Source organism: Marmota monax, unplaced genomic scaffold (assembly GCF_021218885.2).
Source record: "Marmota monax isolate L192 unplaced genomic scaffold, Marmota_monax_Labrador192_F-V1.1 WCK01_AAM20220418_F8-fsc00217, whole genome shotgun sequence".
NCBI classification, from domain to species: Eukaryota; Metazoa; Chordata; class Mammalia; order Rodentia; family Sciuridae; genus Marmota; species Marmota monax.
In genome coordinates this window covers 589,599-610,816 of record NW_026692031.1, presented here as the reverse complement: position 1 = coordinate 610,816, position 21,218 = coordinate 589,599, and the positions used below count along the sequence as shown (strand labels likewise).

Here is a 21,218-nt window from a genome sequence, read left to right as displayed (position 1 = left end):
AATGTCCTTGGTTCCTTGCCCATGGTTATAGCTCTGTTCTCTGAGTTCCTTTGGTGGGCATAATCTTTTCTACATATCCTACCTCTCAGGAGTGTGTTTTATTGACTGTTGTTGCTTTTAGTGTTTTTGTCTGTCACGTGCAAATTTAAAACTTCAACAAGAGGGAATGTCTTGTTTTTGTGATGTCCCTCCCCCAGCATGTGGCACAGAGCTTGGTCTCCATGGGGCGGTGCATTTTCCTGATAATGGGTTTGCAGTCTAGATAAGATATTCTCTGAGTCTTAGCAGCATGGACTGTCCAAGGCCAAGTCTCCTTCCAGATTCAGCCACTCCTCGGGGGGGTCAGCCTTTGTGGTTATGGTCTTTGGCTCCTTCTGCATTCAGATATGCTGTCCGGCTCGGCTGACCCAGATACAGTCTAGCAGACAGACAAAAATGAACCTGTGAAGAGGACTGCAAGTTCAAGGCCAGCCTCGGCAACTTAGTGAGGCCCTAAGCAACTTAGTGACACTCTGTCTCAAAATAAAAATACATACATAAATAAAGAGCTCTGGGGATGTTGCCCATTGGTTAAGCACCTCTGTGTCCAATTCCTGGTATGTATGTATGTATGTGTGTGTGTGTGTGTGTATATATGTGTGTGTATATATATATATCCACCTACAAAAGCATGTGTGGGCCTAATAGAATTTACTGAAAAATCTGAGAAGGAAATGGAAGAAGTATTTTGCCTCTGTCTCCATTTAACAGTGGAAACAGTTTCAAATCACACAGTTGTCTTAGTAGGTCCTGCAGGTGCCTACCCACTGGGTAGCTGCACTGGCCCGTTTGCCAGGTGGGGTCCTGCCTCAGCCCCTGACTCCTCTTTTCTCCTTTCAAAAGTAACCCTGAGCTCTGCCCTTCCCTATCCCCTAACAATCACACAAGCAGGCACCACCACCTACTTCCCTCCCTTTCTTTACAAAGTGACTCCCCAGGCACCTGCAGATCTCATTGGTTTTAGAGGGGTTTTTTTGTGTGTGACCCCAGTAAGGTATTCAAAGTTCCATTCTCAGAAACTTCCCTTTCTCACTGGAAATATGACAGAACTGTTAAAATATAACGTTTTTTATGAAAATCTCGTTACATGACAAGAGCTGTTTACTTCAAGGGTTATCAATGTCCCTTTTGTTAAATTGCTATGCTATCGTTAAAAGACCTCCTTTCCCCTCTTTTCTGGGTTGCTCATGCTGCTACAATGTCCCATCTCTGTTAGTTCTTGAATTCTGTCCTTGTGTCCACTAGAATCAGCATATACCAGTATCAGTATATATGTCAGGATATGGACTCCCTCTGTGGTCAGTATTTCTAACATCTTCAAATTGGTTGTATTTCAAACGTCTTTCCCACAAGACAATCCTAGTTCACTTTTCTAATAAGACTGTAGTTCATAATTCTAAATTTTCTCTGATTTCTTCACCCTTCCTGGTATTGTGAGTATCCTGACAACTTCTCATCTGTGGCAAATGTTCCTCATTTTCTGGGGGCGGGAGTGGCTGATAATGGGACATGGCACAAATCATCCCGGTGATCTCATGCTGCTTAAGCAGCTCCTGTCCTGTCCTAACACAAACTAAAAACCGGGGGGTGGGGGGGGGGTGCTGCTGATTCTCATTTTTGAAGGATGATGTCTAGTTTTATAAAAAACAAGCTGAATAGCTACCAGTTTTTAATGTTTTTATTATAGAATAGTAAATAGTTCACAATGGCAATGTGACGTAAAGATCCACCGATGAAGGATCAGAGTTCAGGGGGAAAAAGTGTGGATATCCACACGAGGTGGAAGATGTCCATGATGTTAGCTGGGAATACTTGCTCCTTGGAGATAAAAGAATAAAATATCATACCATGAAAAGTAGATGCTTAAACAGAAGTTTTACTAACTCCTGAGAAAAGCCACTTTGGGTACTTTCTTAAGATTTTCTCCTTTCCTCCACAGGCTTGGAACTCCTCAGCCTCCTATCAAACCAAAGAACCTAAGAGAAGTTTTCCTGGCCTTCCTTTCCCAGCAACACCACACTGTCCTCTTGGATAACAACAGCTTCCTTTTATCCATGATTACAGATACCTGCAGTCAACCTTCATCTGAAAATATTAATGGAAAGTTCCAGAAATATTGAATTTTTTAAAAAAAATCACAGCGTATGAATCATTCTGCTTTATTATTGTTTGCTAGACTCTTCCTGAATTCATAAATTAAAATCCATCATAGGTATATGTAGGAAAAATCATAGTCTGTATAGGAGGCAGTACCATTCATGGTTTCAGACATCTATTCTACAGGGGTCTTGGAACATAAAACCCCTGCAGATAAACAGGGACTACGGCATTCTACTTTATAAAAAGAGTATAGTAATAATAATTTTTTAAAAACCTGACCACCAAAACTTCCCATTGACATACTGTTGGACTCAGGGTAGGAACACTGCATGGCAGGCTACCAGGGGCCAGGAGGAACCACACTGCTCAGGAGGAGCGGCTGTTGATCCTGTTCCTCTGGCACAAGGCGGTTCCTGCAGCTGTGTCTGCATCAACCCCCAGACTCCCTGTCGCTCCTCCAGCCTGGGGCCCTTAGGCAGCATCGTAGTATCGTGCCCAGCTGTGGCTTTCTCTGGCTACCTTGATCAACCCGAGTAGCCACATTTCTGAAATTAATCATTCTTTCTTTCTTCATTTCAGTGCTGATCATACTTAGGGCTGATTCAACAGCCTGCTATCACCAAGCCACATCCCTAGCCTCCTTTCTGGAAATTCCTGAGATTTTGGAGTTCTGAGGTTTCCATTTCTCATGGTTGAATAGTCATGGATGTATTTGGTTTTAAGCACATTTTCTGCCATCTGACTGGGGCTCTATGGGCAGAGAGGAGAAGCAGTAGTACTTCTCGGTTGGCAACAACAACAAAAAAAGTGTTACTGTGTCATTTTGCATTTCTTTGCTTCCTGGCTGGTTTATGGCATCCCTTTTATTTTTGAGGAGTAACTTTCTAGTTATCATCCCAGGGATGAGGTAGACCCTTGACACGATAAGACATGCTGACACTAAAGAAGAGAGTTAAAATCATGACATCCAGGTGTGATATGCAAGATGGTCACTAAATACTCAATAGGAGGTGCAAGCTGGACAGGAGAGGCACATCTGTAGTCCCAGCACTAGGGAGGCTGAGTCAGGAGGTTCATTTGAGCATAGAAGTTTGAGAGCAGCCTGGGCAACATAGCACCATCCTGTGTATTGAATCAAAGACCAGGAAAAAGCAAACAAACAAATAAAAAAACCAAGCCCCTTGCAAATTAGGTAGGTGCTATGGCCCAGGTAAGCACTTTGCTTTTGCACTGCTCCAAGAGTTACAAAGTTCTTCCTGAAAACTCGGTATTTTCCTTTCTTGCTGTCACCCTTGTTTGTAGTATCCTTTTCAGGACCTCAGAAGGTCACACCCTTCTCTAGATAACTTACCAAATGTTGTATTAGCCCTTTCTCCTATTTATGTGAAATCCCCCATCTCCTTTGGAATGTTTTCTGTTGTACCTTGTATCAAACAGGTCCCTTAGGGACAGAGGACTTGGTTTGGACCCTGCCTGCATTAACACAACCCGACTCTCCACAGTGCCTTGACTCACAGCAAACTTAAAAAAAAGTGCTCCCCCCTTATTGTTTTTCTCCTTATCATAAATTCAGATAGTATTTTTTTTCTTTCTTGTTATGTCGAGGATTGAACCCAGAGCCTGGTGCATGCTAAGCAAGTACTCTAACTCTGAGCACCCTCAGTGCCCCAGGTGGTCTTTTTTAAAATGTAGGAACCAGACTTTACATTGCACCTGTGTCATAGTTGACGCTTTTTGATTCGTCTCATCCATTCTGGGATGTGAAAGGCTTTTGGGTCCTGATTCTTTACAACATTCACAGAGGAGTCAGTATTTTAGCTGCGGGTAAAGAGAAGAGAGAGGCCCAGGGCCAAGCCAGGCCACACATGCTCTAGCAGCCCAGAGGATTAGGAGAGAAAAGTGGCAGCTGTGGCCAAAAGGACAAAAGTGCATGGCGTGTGTGTGTGTGCTATCATCACTCCCTTTAATGCAAAGCACGAAAGTGCGAGAAACGCAACATGTCCCAAATCAGGCCTTGGCTTGCAGTGGCAGTCAGAAAGACCACAGCCCCTTTAAATGGGATGCTCTGTTGGGCTCTCCCTGTCTCCATTTTGCTGACCAACATGGGGCAGGTACAGAGTGAGGACTGAGTCACTTTACCCACTTCTGGAATAGAAAACAGGTCAATGTGGAAATAGGGCTTTGGTCAGGAGTTCCCTGCTGAGAAAGCTGTGCCTGATTGACACCCACCTCACTCGGCCTCAGAAGGACATGTGGATGTCAGTCACACTGTGTGCCACAGGACAGTGGAGCATCTTGGACAAATAATCAGGAACAATTTAGTTGGGATGATGCTTTTTTTTCCCTGAAGTTATATAACTTTTAAACCAATGCCTGAAGATGTAGAGCTATTATTTACAGTTATCACGAATAAATGTTTTATTTTGTGGTGTTGGAGAGCTTTGTATGTGCAAGAAAAAAGCTCTACCTTCTGAGTTATAGCCTTAGCTCATGACCACATCTTTAAAAAAAAAATCATCATACATACTCGGACTACATACATATGCTGGCCTCTGGTAATCGATGTGTTCTTTGAAATTCTGGAAACCAAATAAAAATAGTTATAAGCTAAATAACTATTTTTATTCCCTAGACGATTTATACACCAGAACTGTTAAGATTTACAACATAAAAATGCTTCCATCCTTATTACCCACTCTTTAAAAGCAGCCTTTCATCTAATAAACTGGGTCAGTGACTCAACTATCTGCATCCCTGTGTCACACTTAAAAGGGAGATGACTAGAGGCAGATCAATGTCAGACAGCCTGGTTTATCTACTTTAAAAAAATTATAGAAAAACTATATTTTAAAGAAAATGATATAGCAGTGAATATTAGCAAATTAGTCTCAGAAAAGAAAATTCATCGTTATTTTTTCTCTCTCTAGAAGGTTTCTGAAGTTGTTAGAGTCTAGAAAACAAACGATCTGCTCATGTACACTTCCATTTTTCCTTATTCAGAGGGGGAAAGTGCCTCGTATCGGTAAAAAATAAACTTCAATAAGTACTTGGATCACTTAAAATTGCTTTTCCATTTTCCATTCAAATCAAGTGCCATGGAACAGAATGTCTGTGTTGTCACCAATCCTTTATTGAAACTGGCAACTTACACGCTTTATAATAGAACAACAAAAATAATGTCCGATATATACAGCCTTCGTGTGGACTATGTGACTATACACAGGGAAGGGTGAGAACATAACCTCATCTTCATCATAATTTGTGCACACAAAGACGCCCAACAGACAACATGTGCACAGGACAGTGAAATGACAACACGAGTCCAGTGAAAACTCTGTATCATACAAAAACATATTCATCTATTGCAAATGACAGCTTCCTAAATGTCCAGCTCTTAGTCAGTAGTAATTTACCCGGAGTCTGAAGCAGAGATTGGTTGTGTGGCTATGAGTCTCTTAAGTGAGACCACCTCTGCAGATAAGTTTGCTATCCCCTGCTTCAAGTACAAATTCTCCGCATCGGAAACTTTGTAGCCACTGTCTTTAATTTCCACCACTCCAGTTTTGAAACCATTCTGAGTTTTGCCACTCAGTTCTTTGGGATGCCAGTGTTCCGATCTGAGGGACCAATCTTGAATGTTTGTCACTTGCACTGAGAAAGGCGTGAGGGAAGAATGTACCATACTCCGGGGACTATGCTTTTCAAGTTCAAAATGTCTTTTCGACGTCATGTCGACGGGCGAGGAAAGTTTTTGTGTGGCCTCGAAATCATTATCGAAGGCTTCGACTTTGATCTGCATGGCTTTGGCTTTGATCCGAAGCTTGTGCGGCAAGGCAGAGGAGTTCACTTCGGGGACTTTCACCACGGTCGCATGCCCACGTTTCAGTTCGACTGGAGAATGGATGGGGCCCTTGGGAACCTGCTGCTCGTCCTCCCCGTCGGAGGACTTGCCCACGACACCGTCGTCGGTTTCTGAAGTTCTGGGAGAGTTGCTGGAGGATCTGTTGACCTGCAGGAGAGGTGGAGAGTGCGAGTAGCCAGAAAAAGAACTCCCCAGATAGTTGTGATAGACGGAGGCTGCACAGGGGCCCCGGTCGTCTCTCGGCTCCCTTGCATAGTTGTCGAGGTCCATGGGCTCTCGCTTGATGGCGTGGAACTTGTTTTCAGGACTTCTGCAGCTGCCCTGCCCAGGGCTCTCCTGCGTGTGTTCCACGGAGGACACCTCGGACACGTCGGACAGAGAGCTCTGCGGAGAGTGCTTGATGACAGAGATGCAACTGCTGGACACGACGGAGGGTTCGTGCTCCTCCACAAACGAGCCCACGGTGCCCTTGGAAGTCTGGTAGTCTTGAAAGTAGACGGCTGGAGAATTACTGAGTTTCTGAATCTCTTGAGCATACGCCGTGGAGCTAATCAAACCGAACTTTAATTTCAGGGAAAGCAGTTCTGCTTTTAAAGTGGCGTTTTCTTCTCCCAGCGCAATTAGTTTGTTCTCTAAAACCAGGTCATTCAGCCGGCGCTTCTCCCGAGATCTCTTGGCCGCTTCATTGTTTTTCCGCCTTTTTTCCCAGTACATAGCATCTTTCTTCTCATCGGGAATGAATTCCCGCTTCCTCCGACAGGCCGAAGATTTGTTCTTCCCCACGCTGCCTTCGTTCAGAAGCAGCTCTTCGCCTGTGGCCAGGTCCTCCGTGGCTTCAGTTAAGGCAGAACTCAGTACCATCCCTTTGTCCCCGGGGCTGGTGGTATCCAGAGATGCCTGCTCCTTTTTGATGGTCTGCATTTTTCTCAACTGCATCAGAAACAACCTGGCCCTATAAATGCAGAGAAGAACAAGTGATTTCCCCAGGATTCTGAACAGCTTTGGGAACTGGCTTCAAATCCATCAATACTCTTGTCCTACTGTTGCAGATTCACCTGCCAGGCTCCTCTTATTGAACAGAGTAGGGTCTTCCTGGTGATCTGCAATATACGAAAAGAAATAGTTATTTATTCGGACAAATCTTCGTTGCCAGTTATGTAGAGGGGACTGTGCTCAGCATTTAGGGAATATAATGGCATGGCGATTCTTTCCTTGGAAGAGCATGCAATCTTTTTTTTTTTTTTTTCTTTTTTAATCATTTTTTGTTGTAGATGGACATAACATCTTTGTTTATTTTTATGTGGTGCTGAGGATCAAACCCAATGCCTCATACATGCTAGGCAAGTGCTCTACCACTGAGCTACAGCTCTGGCCCCAACAGCATGAAATCTTGAAAAGGACGAAATACCCAAATACCTCTACTGTCAAGCCATGAAGGACCATCTACAAGAGATTAAGTGGTCCAAGAGAATGAGAAACCAAACAAAAATAAATAAAATAAAACCACCTTTGTCCTGGGAAAAATAGTGGAAGGCTGTGTCTAATAAGGGAGAAATGGTTGGGTGTGGCAGGTGGCGGTGAGCCATTATAGGAAGGAAATTACAGATAGCCTCCAGTTGGTAAGTTTCTAAATAATACTCGCATATTGTGTTGTTTCTGAATAATTTTTGATAACCCTGCCACCATTGCTGAACAAACACGGTCACCTCTTCAAAGGAACATTGTTAGGTAAACTCTTTTAAGGACCCATGAATAAGTTCTGCAGTCATACTTGGAAGAAAACATAAATGGAATTACATTTTTTGTACCAGGGATTGAACTCAGGGGCACTTGACCACTGTGCCACATTCCCGGTCCTATTTTGTATTTATTTAGTGACTGGGTCTACTGAGTTGCTTAGTACCTTGCCATTGCTTGAGGCTGGCTTTAAACTTGTGATCCTCCTGCCTCAGCCTCCCAAGCCACTGGGATTACAGGCCTGGTGCCCTTGCACCCAGCGGAGCTAAACATTTTACTTCCAAAGAAACTAAAATAAAGGCCACGTTAACAACAGTTATTATTGATTTTAATCTGCATTTTCATGTAGACATAAACCTGCCTGTCATATCCCTGACTGCCTGGTGGGCTTAGAGCCCAGTACATTCCAACGAGTGACTCACCAGACCTGAATGAAAAGGATTCCTGTCCATAAAGCCGTCACTTAGAAACACCTGTGCTCATGAGATTAGATGTGTCCCTTTTCCTGACTTCCTTCAAATTGATTTATCAAACAATCAAGATCAAAGCCTCCAACATTTTTTTGTGTCCTGAAAATTCTGTTATTGTAGATTTCCGTTATAGAGTAGCTTTGAGACTAAAATGAATAGTCACTGTTCAAAGGGATTTATTATTATTTTTTTAAAGTCCAGGGCCATTTTGAAACTTCAAATTAAACCAAGATAATATAGTTGTGGAAAGAACTTCTTTCAATTTTACTAATTAGTTTCAAATAAAATATAACAACTCAGAAATAGAATCATCAACTAATTTCTTCTCTCTTGGGTGACATATTTATAATATTCATTTGGCCTGACATTTTTTTTTTTTTTTTTTTTTTGAGGTGCCAGGGATGGAAGACAGGGCCTTTCTACAACACATGGTAGGTAAGCACTCTACCACTCTACTTCCAGCCCCAACACTTTCTTTGATGTGAGATAATAAATCTGTATTATGTGCCCAAAAGCACTCTTTTCACAGTGGTTTTGGGGCCTATGTTTGCAGACACTGATTCTATAGTTTTCCAGTTGATAATACTTTTTGTAAGGCAGATGTGGACAACAACTCTTCTCTTGCTCCAGTTGTCTAGCTCCATCCCACCGGATTGTAAAGATGTCGTGTTTTTAGGGCTGGGGTTGTGGCTTAGTGGCAGAGCGCTTGCCTTGCATATGTGAGGCACTGGGTTCAATTCTAAGCACCACATAAAACTAAATAAACAAATAAAGACATTGCACCCATGTATAACTAAAAAAAAATTTTTTAAAAAAGATGTAGTGTTGGGGCTGGGGATGTGGCTCAAGCAGTAGCACGCTCGCCTGGCATGCGTGCGGCCCGGGTTCGATCCTCAGCACCACATACAAATAAAGATGTTGTGTCCGCCGAAAACTAAAGAATAAACATTAAAAAATTCTCTCTCTCTGTCTCTCACTCTGTCTTAAAAAAAAAAAAAAAAGATGTAGTGTTTTTGTTTTACATCACTATTTTTTTTCTTATGCATAGTTTTACAATGACTAGTGAAGTTTAATTTTATCAATTGTAAAAGCCTGCCAGATCCTTTTGTCTTTTCCAGTAGCAACAGAAGGCATGATGTCATGATTTTAGGATCATAAAGACTAAGGTTTCATGCCATTTTTCTGTCCACTAAACTGAGGAAACACAGTCCAGGAAACTGCTAGTCACAACTTAGAAGTGTGACTGTTAACACTAAGTTTGTTTTTTTGATAATGACACTTTAAAGAGCAACAGTGGCCAGGCATGTGTCACAGTAGGCAGGGATCAGGGATATGGCAGTAATGGAATCTTTCTATTGATCACTTGGTGAAACATGATTTCCCATCATTTCCATTCAGGTTTTGTCTTTGAACGTGACAACCCATTTTGCACTATGGATTTCTTGCTCGAGTGTGTACTGCCATTCAGTCAGGTCCTCACCCCAATAGTGAAATGGGTAGCAAAACAAAGAGTGAGAAACTCTAGCTAATGAAGCCCAGAGACCTTATCTTATCCCAGGTGCCTTTCAAAGCTGCACTGAATCCTCAGGTTGTGCTTCTTTTAACTTCGAGTTTTTTAACATCACACTGTATCTTGCACACTATTATTCTGGGTATTTTTTTTTTTCAATTTGATAATTTTTCTCTTCCATGCATTTTTAAAACCTGTCTTTTCTTTTTTTGGTGAGGTTGGGGGGGGGGGATGTACCATGGATTGAACTCAGGAGCACTGGACCACAGAGCCCCATCCTCAGACCTATTTTATATTTTCTTCAGAGACAGGGTCTCACTGAGTTGCTTAGCATCTCGCTTTTTCTGAGGCTGGCTTTGAACTTGTGGTCCTCCTGCCTCAGCCTCCAGAGCCACTAGGATTACAGGCGTGCACCACTGTGCCTGGCTCCTTTTCTTTTTTTTAGAAAAAAATCACATTTCCTTTACATTGTCCCACAATTCTTAGTTAGCCTTCCTAAACGTTTGTGACTTTTCCCCACATTGAGTGATGGGAACCTTTTTCAACCTCCTGGCCCCAAACTGTGTGCTTCTTACAGGAACACGTGGTGTGTCAGGGGCAGGCAGACATCAACATGCTGCACAGATAGCTGTCATTTAGCTAAGGTAGGCCCCATGTCTTAAAATTCCTTTACCCCTTTCTTCTAGATGTCTAAGAACTGTATGTCCAACTTATCATCTCCACAACTTTGTTGGTCCATGAAAACCTACAAACAGGCTCATTTCATTTTAATCATCTTCTTATTTGATTCTTACCACCTGTTACTATGAATCTGGACATCCTCCCTGTCTCTACAACTCAACTGGCAAACACGACCTGCCATCTTAGGATCTTTTCTGTATGTAATATTATGTATCAAATAATCTTGCAGTGGTGGGAAGAGTGTGTCAGTCCCGTGAGATAACAAAAAGGCACCAATTGCATATACTGTGTATCTTTCTAGGTGTTTCTTCTATGTCCAACTAGACTGTGGAGGGCTTCAGGGAGGAAACTGAAATATATTTGTATTCTTCTAGCAACAAACTGAAGATATGAGGTACTCGACATTGGATTGATGGTCATCCATTCACCTTACAGAAGAGTTTTATAATCACAAAAGTTTCTGGATGTTTCCTTTCTTTGAGATAAATGCCATTTATCATTTAATATTACTGTGTGAATAAGGGAAATTGTTTTTTAACAGAGCTTCTCTTATTTATTATTTGGTTTATTCAACACATATGGAGAACCTACTGTGTACTGAGCCGAACACAAGAGCCTAGCCAGAATTAAGGTGCATGGACAGAGTTCCCACAACAGAGTCTGGGGCAAATGCCCTGTGGACTCTTGTATGCTGCCTTTTTCTTGTCACAAGGACAATAACAAAAACAATCATCATAGGTGCTATTTATTGAACACCTACTATGCCCCAGGCACTGCGGGGACTGACCTGCTTTATTTCATTAACCTTCCCAACAACCACTTTCACAGGAGAAAATTCAAGTTCAAGGAATCACACAGCTTGTTAAATGGCAGAGATCTCAGCCCAGCTCAGCCCTGGCTACAGTTTCTTTGTCAGTAGCCTCTCCCACACTGGCACAGGGCTGCCCCACATCCCTGCAATGCCGTCTCATCCCTACACAGTCCTGGCTGTGTTCCTCCCGCTTCTGAGTCATGCATTCCCAGTCACTAAGTTTCTCGGGAATTAAGGCACTTTTAGTTGCTGTCTTAGCTTCCAGATGTTGTCCTAAACCAACAAAGGTACCTACTCCCTGGAACTATTTCCTATGTTCCTTGGTGTTGTTTCATATCCTGGTGGTACTGAAGGAATGGAGAAAACATTTGATCGATTTTCACATCTCTGTTAAATTTAATCTCCAGGATCCTACCTAGGTTCAGATAGAGGAAAAGAAATACAGCTGTGGACATTGTCACCTGTGATTTGTTTTTTTTTGTTTTTTTTTTTTTTTTTTTTTTTTTAACAAAACCCAAACTGTATCCATTTCAACAGAAGAGAACAGAGTCTCTCTAACCCTGGTGTAACTCTCGTGCAGAGGAACCAGATAAATCCCAGGGACTGAGCAAGGAGGCAGAGATTATGCAGCAGTCCAAAGCAGAGATGAACTCTGGACTCTGTTTACATCTCCTAACAAAGAACTTAAGGCAAGTGCAAAAGTGGTTGACGAAGCCTTCTAAAAGCATCAGCATTTACGCTCACCCAACAACTTTATTTCAAATCCCAATATTTTCCTTTATGATTAATTTGACAATTACTTCATCGGTGCGTCATCTTTGCAAATCAACATTTAATGCTGCGGTACATTAGTCACCGCTTATGTTTCTTTTTTTGGTGAATAATTGACACTAAATGCCAATTCTATGATGTTAGCATATTCGGCACCATTAACTTCATTACACCCATTAGATGATAGGACTGTTTCTTAAAAACACAAATAAAAAGAGAAATTTAAGAGCAGGAGTCATTACATGCCAGCTGAGACATTTTTCCATACCTAATGTGAGGATGGCATTACTGCCCACTCCTTTTTTTATGAAACGTCACACGGTTGCTACAAGCAGGAGTTGTATTTCGTAAGCCTGGATTTTTTAAGTTTATTTAAGTCAGATGACCTAAATACTGTTTTTTCATTAAAAGACCTGATCTTGATCTACAAAGTTCTCTAAACAAATACAACTTTATGACAATTCTAGACCAATGTTTTCCTTGAGGACTCATTTATATTTATGATAGAACTGTATCTTTGCTTGTCTCTACCTGATCTTTCTCTGAGATAAGTCTTTACAAGACCAGAAAAGAATAAACACTTTGTTTTGAGCATTTAAAATTTTACTAATCGTTTGGCCTCAATACCCACTTAAGAGAACATCTTGCTATGTGTCTTCTTGTTCAAAGTACATTAATCACTGCCTGTGTTTCTTAACATTAAGAAATGTTAAATAACTTAAAGTTATTTTCTCAACATTAAGTTTTGTTGCAAATTGCTTCTTTATTTGGATCTTAAAATTCTGTCAATACAAGGTGAAATGCAATGTGATGTGCCTAGTGGTTTGGAAATATTTTCATAGAAATATCTCGTTTTCCTCCTCTACTCTCTGAATGTACTGTTCACTCTCTTGGATGTTTATATAACAGTAAAGAAAAACATTGTTTTCGAGATAAACTTAAGTTACATGAACCTGTAAACCATCTTTCCACTAAAAAGGCTGTTGCTAGTTTTTGAGATAAATGCCATTTTCATGAAAAAAAAAAAAAAATCAATCCATCATTTCACAGGACTTTATACCTGTCAACTAGTAAGACTAGCAAAATGTTAACCTACATTTTCTCAGAGGGTAAAATCCAGGATGTTTGCATAAATGAAATGCTTTACATTCTGTGTAAGGGGAAAAAAATCTAGCATTTTTAGATAAAATAATAAAGGAATTCACATGTACAACTAAGGGATCGTGAGTGACGTAAAAATTCAGAAATGCTGAAGCTATAAGGGGATTTTCTAATCATGATCATTAAAAATAGAAAGACTTTTTAAATTAAGAAAACTAAACGTTTCCAAATGGCCAGCTAAAGGCTCACATGAACACTATAGTTCCATCTCTAGTAAGAATTTAGAAAAGAAATGTGTACTTAGTCAAGACAGGGAAAACACACACACACACACACACACACACACACAATCTCTCTCTCTCCCCCCCCCCCCCCCCTGCCAGAATCTATTCTAGCACAGCAACAAATTGACCTACTTTTTTCTATTTGGGTACATCTGTAAATAAATGTGTCAAAATCTGATCTGGGTTTACCATAAAGGAAAATATTTCAAGTTCAACAAAGGACTAATTGAAAATTAGATTTAAACTTATTAACTAGGATGACAACATTGCATTTTATTACAGCATTGATACAATTTAGTCATTGAAATATGAAATAGTGTAACTTGACATTCTTTTTAAGAGGCTACTGTAACCTAATGCACAATGAAATTATTCTGAAAATTGCAGAGCAGAGGACGCTGACACATCCAAACAACCCCACAGCTTGGGAAATAAAGACAGCAGTCATCAGAAGGAGAGTAATGTGGCAGGAGCCCGGGAGACAGGGAGAGGTGGTGGAACAGATTAAAAAAAAAAAAAAAAAAAGAAACTATAGAAACTTCAAACTGGGGATGACTATTGTCTCAAAACTTTTGAAAAGACAGTCAATCAGCCTAACAACTAATCTGAAATCTTAAGGGGCACCAACAATCACAAAGTAATCGAGTTGAAGGAGATGCTGCATTAGACAAGCACTAAACGAAGTATAAGGACAAAAATGCTGTGGGGTGTGGGTGGGAGGGGAAGGGGAAAGCAGGGCAGAGAAAGTTCTTGAATATTGCTCAGCGATACTGGAGGATCATCCCCATTCCACCCAGCTAAGCTTTCAGATTCCTTGTTCACTTTCCTAATCAGCAGATGATTGCAAATGTCACTTACTTTACTCTATGCCTTATGAATAGTTTTTTTTTATGTTTACTTTTAGAGTGTATTTGAAAGCCACTTAAATACAGTTTAAGATCCCTAGAAAGGGAATACAAGACACCATATCCTGAAAACTATAAGACTTACAGGTATCATTCAATGAAACTGAGTCTTCAAAAAACAGATTATTAAGGAATGGCATCGAGTAAGTTCCTATTAAACTTTAACAACGAGATTCTGCTCTTGAATTAAAACTATTTGAACAAATTTTTTTTCTTTTAAACTACAGGAAAGTTGTTTGCAATGAAATGTGAGAGATAATTGGGGGCGATGGTAATAAAAATTCATTTTGAAACTGAAAAACTCTTATGTAATGTCTGTGATCAAAGGTCAATGTCTTTCGACATTCTCTAGGAGTGCGATCTGGATAAAAATCAACTTAAATATAATTTAGAAAAATAACAGGATACCAAACAATGGGCTAATCCTGTGAAATACAGGCATACCTTACAAAAACAAGAAATGAATATTATAGGAAATTTCTATTACATTGTTTCTGTTATATTTGAATTGAATCCCAAGTGTGCTCTCACTCCCCAATACAAATTAAAAATAAACAACTTTTAACAGCATCGATGCCATCTGGATTACAATGGAAATAATGAAGTACGTGTGATTTTCAACTTGGTTAAAAATAAAGTCCAGGCATGATGACTGCACCTTTTCCACCCCATGCTGCAATCACATCTACATCTCGGAACTGACTCTAATGACCACAGCAAGGTCAACTAGAAAAATCCACTCAGGAGTGAGTCAGGCACATTGCTCAACCTGTGTGTGAAAGGGCTCTCACAAAGGGTTTTAATTTTCAGATTGTTGCATCATAGTGATGTTATAATTGCACTTCAGCAAGATAAGCCCTTAGCACAGAAAAGGAAATTGTTACAAAAATTACAGTGATCTTGCACTCACTCTCATTGAAGGAACAGAACAGAAAGGGGGTTGTGACAACCACAGCTTCCCATCTTTTTGAGCTCTGGGATGCTGATCCAAGTCTTTGAGCTTCCATTTCCTCATCTATAAAGTGGGGATGATGACAGGGCCCTCCACACTCTGCCTGACACCTGTAGAGTGTTTATGAAATATTACTTCGTAATCTCATTTCTGAAGAATGACCAGCATGAAGGCAATGCTGACTACTAGGTCCAGTCCTTTCTGCCCTTCACCAGTCTTGGCGAGGCACTGTCCTGTGTCACAAATATGCAATTTTCTCAGGTTAGTCGAAAGGGCCAAATATGAATAGTCTCACAGGGCTTAATTTTAGTTTTCAACCATGTAGCTCGCTACATGCATTCCCTTATAGGGGAGATTCTCCAAGGAGGGTCAAAGCAGCCACTGACTATCTCAGACCAGAGTATTAGAAGCAGAGATCATGCAGTACCAAGACCACAAGTCACAGAAAGTTCCAGGAAACTGGAAAAAGACAAATTGTTTCTGCAGAAATCAACTCCTCTCTCTGCTCCTTCACGCAGACATCAACCTAATGATCTGGGATGTCTTCAGTTCTTCGATCCTGTCAAGAATTCCCTTCAAACTGAAATTAACACAAACATAATGGCAGTGTTCAAAATAAATCATTACTGGAACAAAAAAAAAATGTTTCTCAAGAAATATCTTTACAGATTTAATGCCAATATCAATTTTTATTGCACAGAAATCTAGGCAGAGAAAAATGGTGACCTTACATATATGAATCCTGATTACCGGTCATTCACTTGCTGAACTCCTCACAACTGCCTTGCTCCACGGATGTGATTCCCTCAATTTATCCTGAAAGCTGGCAGAATCATAGTGGAGTCAGAATATCACTGGCTAGGCCCGGGAACCGGGGAGCGCATGCGCCTTTTGCGCCTCACCAAGGTGCATACTAACTGCAGGTAGCCTGTAGTAAGAGGGAAACTGGCTAGGGACAGAGGTGTCAGGTCTGGACCCATAGAAGTCAAGCTTTCGGTCTGTTTTCAACAAAGAGCAGATTGAGTTGATAAGTTCTCAAAGAACATCTGCTAAGTCTCCATGAGTGCACTAAATTACTGCTTGAGCCCGATTTTGGAAGTCTTCAAGCCCGAGTGGGGTACTGTGCAGTTCTCTTATGGCAGCGGACGGCATTTTGATTTTGTTTTATTTTGAACTTGGGACAACCGAGTTCCCTTTGGGCTTTGATCACATAAACAAGACTTTAAAAAAATGAGCATTATTTTAAATAAAATAATAAAGCATGAGTTTAAATGGCCATACTCAAGCTGGGGGCCTTCCTTTCCATTCCTGTCAATACCGGAGTGTCCCCCACCCCCAAGTTCTGTGATTTATTGATATTTGGAGATTTTCTTTTTCACCTCATAAAAGGAGAAGCGCTTGGCTCTGAAATACAATGAAGATTCCTGGAACAAAGGTGTCCGCGGGTTTTAGAACCTCGCGGGGCAAAGGCAGGGAGTTAGTTGGCCCCTGAATTTGTCCCATGGGAAGCCCGGGGCACCCACAGGAGAGCGCTCCGGGTCGCCTGGCTGCCCTCTCCTCCAGAGCCCGAGCCCGGAGTCCCTCCAGCTCCGCTCTCCGGCGGCGGCGGCGGGGGGAACCCAGAGCGCACCGGCACGCCCCGGCAGCGAGGGTCCCTCCCGCCCAGGCTCGGCCGCGCCCCCACGCTGCGCCTCTCCCCGAGACCCGCCTCCCACTGGGTGGGCGGCGCAGCGGGGCCTCGGCGCCGTGAGGACCCCCAGCGCCAGAACAAAGGAATGTTGGTGTGTGCTGGGGGTGGGGGGGATAAGGCTGAGCGCAGCGCAGGCCACCGAGCAGCCCCTGTCCAACAGCAGCCGTCCGGAGGAGCGTCCGAGTCCAAGTCTCTGCTCGCCATCACCAGATGCGCCCGCAGCCCCTCGGTTCACAGCTATGGCTACCCGCAGACCCCGCGGGCCGCAGGAGGGAGGGGCGCCCCCGGAGGTCGCGATCGGAAGGGGGCGCCAGGCTGCCCCTACATCCCTGAGGCTCCCACCCGAGCCTGCAAACTAGGTCGGGGTCTGACGCCGGGGGTGGGAGGTTGCGGGGTGGTGGGGGGCTCCAGCTACACTCGCTTCTTGGAAAACGACTGTAATTACTGCACTTTAATTATTTGAACGTTAGGGGGGGGGGACCTGTTCGTATACACACTTGTACATATATTCACAAGTAATGACACTAGGTAAGAATCTAGAAAGAAATTCTATATCTGGGTACTTTACATATTCATTTATCTTCGCGTGAATAAAACTAGGTTATTGAGACAAAAAATACAATCTACTAACCTATATGTTTTCCATAAATCTCATCTGGGGTGTGCGGGAGGAATATGATGTGAAATACATACTTCTGACCTCATTAGCTGTTGTTATTTACAAAAGCCAAGAACAGAAGACGACACTTGGCCATTCCCTGCTGTTCTCAGAACAGCAGTTTCCTAAAGTGTCCTTTAAAAAGATAAATGAGAGTCAGCGTACAGCAAATCACTGGGCGCTGCGAAATGCCTTCCTAAAAATACAATCTTATCAAAGGTCTCCGAAGGCGTGGAGTTAAAACTACAGCAAATGGCCTTGAACTTGTATTTGCACACAGCCCCGGAGAAAACACCAGAAATAGCACTGAGGCCACAATTGTTAAAATGTGATAGGGCTAAATTTAGAAGAACGAGCATTTCATTTAGGGCGAAAGAGACACATTTGGCAGCATGAGCTAACCCAACGCTTAGCCGGTTGTCTACTTTCCTGTTTAAAATATCCTTTAATAAAACCTGTTATGGTGACATTCTTAAAGGCTGAGATTGCCCTACTTTCTTTGTAGCAAGATTATAAAATCACGTAATTAGCTCCCTCTTTCTATGCTCACTGCCAGCAAATTCGGCAGTTACATAATGCAACATTTCCAGGAAACTATTATGTGATCTGTCTTGTAGTGTCTGAAAAAGCAATGACAATAAGGTGAAAAAAAGGGGGCTGATCGAATGGAATGCATTACAATTAGGAAGGTGGGGAGGTAAACGTCACAATGGTTCGTCCCAGATTTAAAAATAACAGCTCTGAACATTTAAGGAGCAAACCCCTCCCCCTCCCGTAGTACCCAAGATCAGCATTCCTCCCCAGGAATTTTTCTTTTTATGTTTTGTAGGGTCGTTTTAAAACATGTTTATTTGGGATATAATAGAGATGTAAATAACGATCTAATACCCGAAGCTGCGCTAAAATTACCAGATCATTGCACACATACGCGCATATTCCCACATCAGCCCGTAATCTGTGCCAACGTTTCACCGTGGGCAGATTATGCAATGTAAGAAAGGACAAACCCCACAACCTTCCCGAGGGCTTGTAAAACACGCTGACGACAAACAGGGTGGAAAACGTCTGTGCCTATACAGCGCCTGACACCAACAGACGCCGCGCAGGCATTCTCTGAATGCCGTCACCTTTCGCGCTAGCAACCCTCTTTCTCAACAAGCAAATCAAGATTATACCCCCATTACTCAAACCTCTCCTACCACCCCCCACTCCCCGTGCCGCCAGCCCCCGGAGAAGGGACGAGAAAGGAAAGACAAGTGAGAGGAAAGAGCATCTTCCCGCTCCGAGAGAGCCCAGCCTCTGCCCAGCCTCTCTGGCGCTCTTCTCTACCAAAACATCAATTTTCCTGAAATCAGGAGACATTATGCAATAGCAGCGGGGGGAGAGCGCAAACCAGCCCGGACTACGTGCCGGCGCCAGGGCGCTGCAATCAAAGCAGCCACCTTAAGGTGGCGAGTCCCATCCCGACAAGGCAGCAAAAGTTTATGTAATGAATGCGCCGCGCACACTCGCCGCCCTCGGCGAGCCCCGCGCACCCCGGCCCGCACCCCTCGCCCAGTGCCCGCCGGCCGCGCGCTCGGGGAGCGGGCTGCGGGCCCCCGGCCGGCGGTGGGCGGAGCACTTACCGTGTTTCTGCGCCCGCAGCCGGAGAAGCGGAGAGAAAGAAAGGGGCGGCCCGGAGTCGGGCTGGCGGCGCTGAGGCTCGGGCCGGGCCGGGCCTGCGGGGCCGCGGCGGGCAGCGCGAGGGCGCGGCGCGGGAGGCGGCAGGCGGGCGCGCCGGGTCCGCGGGCGCCGTGGCCGCGCCGAGAGATGTGTGTTAGTAGGTCAGTTCCGAGCGCGGCGCTACGTCGCCGCCCGCCAGCCCCGCCGTGACGGGCGGCCCCGGCCCCAATCGCCGCGCCCGCTCCCGCCCCCCGCCCGCCGCCAATGGCCGCCGCCCGCAGGGGCGGGCTCTCCGCGGCCCCGCCCCGCCCCGCCCCCCGCCCCACTCCCCCTCGGTGGCGGCGCCACTACCAGTCCCTGTCCCTCCCTGGCTGCGGCCACAGCCGCCGCCCGAGCGTCCGCCAGGACCCGGGCCCGCGGGAGGGCTGCGCCACGGCCGGCCCCGCGGAACCGACTGGGGCGAGGCCGGGACCCCCACCCTCGCCCGCCGTGTGCCCGTTGCCTCTTGGCCCTCCCCGTCGCCGCCCTGGCTCCGTGCGACCCGCGACCCGCGACCCCTAGCCGAGGCGCTTTTTGTCTGCCCGAGAGCCGCAGCGAGCCGAGCTACCTGTTGCGGCGCTCCCGGGCGTGGCGGGGACCTCGGCCTCGCGTCCTCCACACACTCCCGAGGGGACCCCAGCGCCTTGGGAGGCGGCGGGAGGGAAAGTGAGGGTGGCGGCGGGCGAGCTGCCAGCACTCGGGCGTGCTGCGGCGGGGACCGGCCGGGACGGCGGTGGGCGCTGCGCAGGGCCGCGCGGCGGAGCCAACGATGGAAATGCCCCGGGGGCGCTTCTCCCGAGAGCCGCGACGGCCTGAAGCGGGGAGGAAAGCTCCACGCACCAACACCGCCCCCTGCACAATTAGGGCGAAGATGACGGCTGCACAGTTGTTGCGTAACCCGACCGGGAAACCAGGCTCGTCAAGGTCCATCTGGCCCTGGGCCACGTGGAGCGGTGGCCGCCGCCGCTTCCCCGGAGCATGTGGGGGCCCCGCTGTCCGGGTGGGCCGGGCTGGGTCGCCCACCGGCATTGGGTGCTGAGGCTTGAGAGGACCGAACCGTGCCGGGACTCCTCTGGGGATCTTGAATTAGTAGCTCTTTAGTGTCATTTCTGTCCCCAATAGAATGCGCTCGTCTTCTTCCCTCAAATTCCCGTGCTAAGCAGGAGACGTAAAGAAATGGGAGAAAGGGCACCGGGCCGAGGTTGTAAAAGCACGTGGCCTACACTCCCTGCGTTTACAGATAAATAAATGGAGGGGCTTTGCGGGTCTTGGCGAAGGGAGCCATATTCCTGACAGTGACGCACAGGCTAGCCCAAATAGGGAATGTGGCAGGTGGCGAGGACCTCCTCCCTCTCTGCTTGGTCTACGTGGGAGTTGGGCTGAATTTCCATTTCTTTTTTCCTCTCCCATTTTTAAAAAAAACAAACACCCAAGTAAAGAATGGAGTGAACACAGGTACACCATCATGAGTGTCCACTATCAAAGAAAATACACTCGGTTAGAGTGAGTCTTTTCTACCTTACTCATTCTCACACAGATACTCTCATAAGCACCCAGGGTAATGTTTTAAAAATATTGGTCACCTCTCAGGTAGATTTTTAGAAAGCCTTGCAGGATAATGCTGTGGTTCAGAATGCTGTGGAACTGTTGTTCATAATTGATCTGGTAAAGAAGTGCAGTTTTGCCAATAAGGCTCCAGCCCTCTACCCCCTTCCTAGAAGCAGAACAATTCAAGGACCACATCCCTACTAGTTCACATGTATTCCGAAGAATTGATTATCTTGAAAACAAATTCTGATTTTGGTTTATAATTTCCACTTTTCTCCCATTTACTGATAGTTTTCTTTTCCCCAAGACCCCAAAATGCCTGTTTATGGCTTTGAAGAAACCTCAGATGAAATCAAAACCTTATCGGTAAATCAGTTACCTTTTCAAGGTCAGAAATC

General features: G+C 44.5%; 1 protein-coding gene across 2 annotated transcripts; it reads right to left on the bottom strand.

Annotated features, from left to right (window-relative positions):
* Positions 1–5,247: 5,247 nt before the first annotated feature.
* Nfil3 (nuclear factor, interleukin 3 regulated) lies at positions 5,248–20,014 on the bottom strand. 2 transcript variants are annotated; one of them, XM_046453928.2, is made up of 2 exons: positions 19,841–20,014; positions 5,248–7,101 (listed from the first exon to the last, which is right to left on the bottom strand). In XM_046453928.2, the coding sequence occupies exon 2, from the start codon at positions 6,935–6,937 to the stop codon at positions 5,549–5,551; it is 1,389 nt and encodes a 462-aa protein (XP_046309884.1). In that variant the 5' UTR covers positions 6,938–7,101; positions 19,841–20,014; the 3' UTR covers positions 5,248–5,548. The 2 variants fall into 2 exon arrangements, with proteins under 2 accessions (XP_046309884.1, XP_046309880.1); XM_046453924.2 differs by lacking the exon at positions 19,841–20,014 and adding an exon at positions 19,197–19,311.
* Between the last annotated feature and the right edge of the window lie 1,204 nt (positions 20,015–21,218).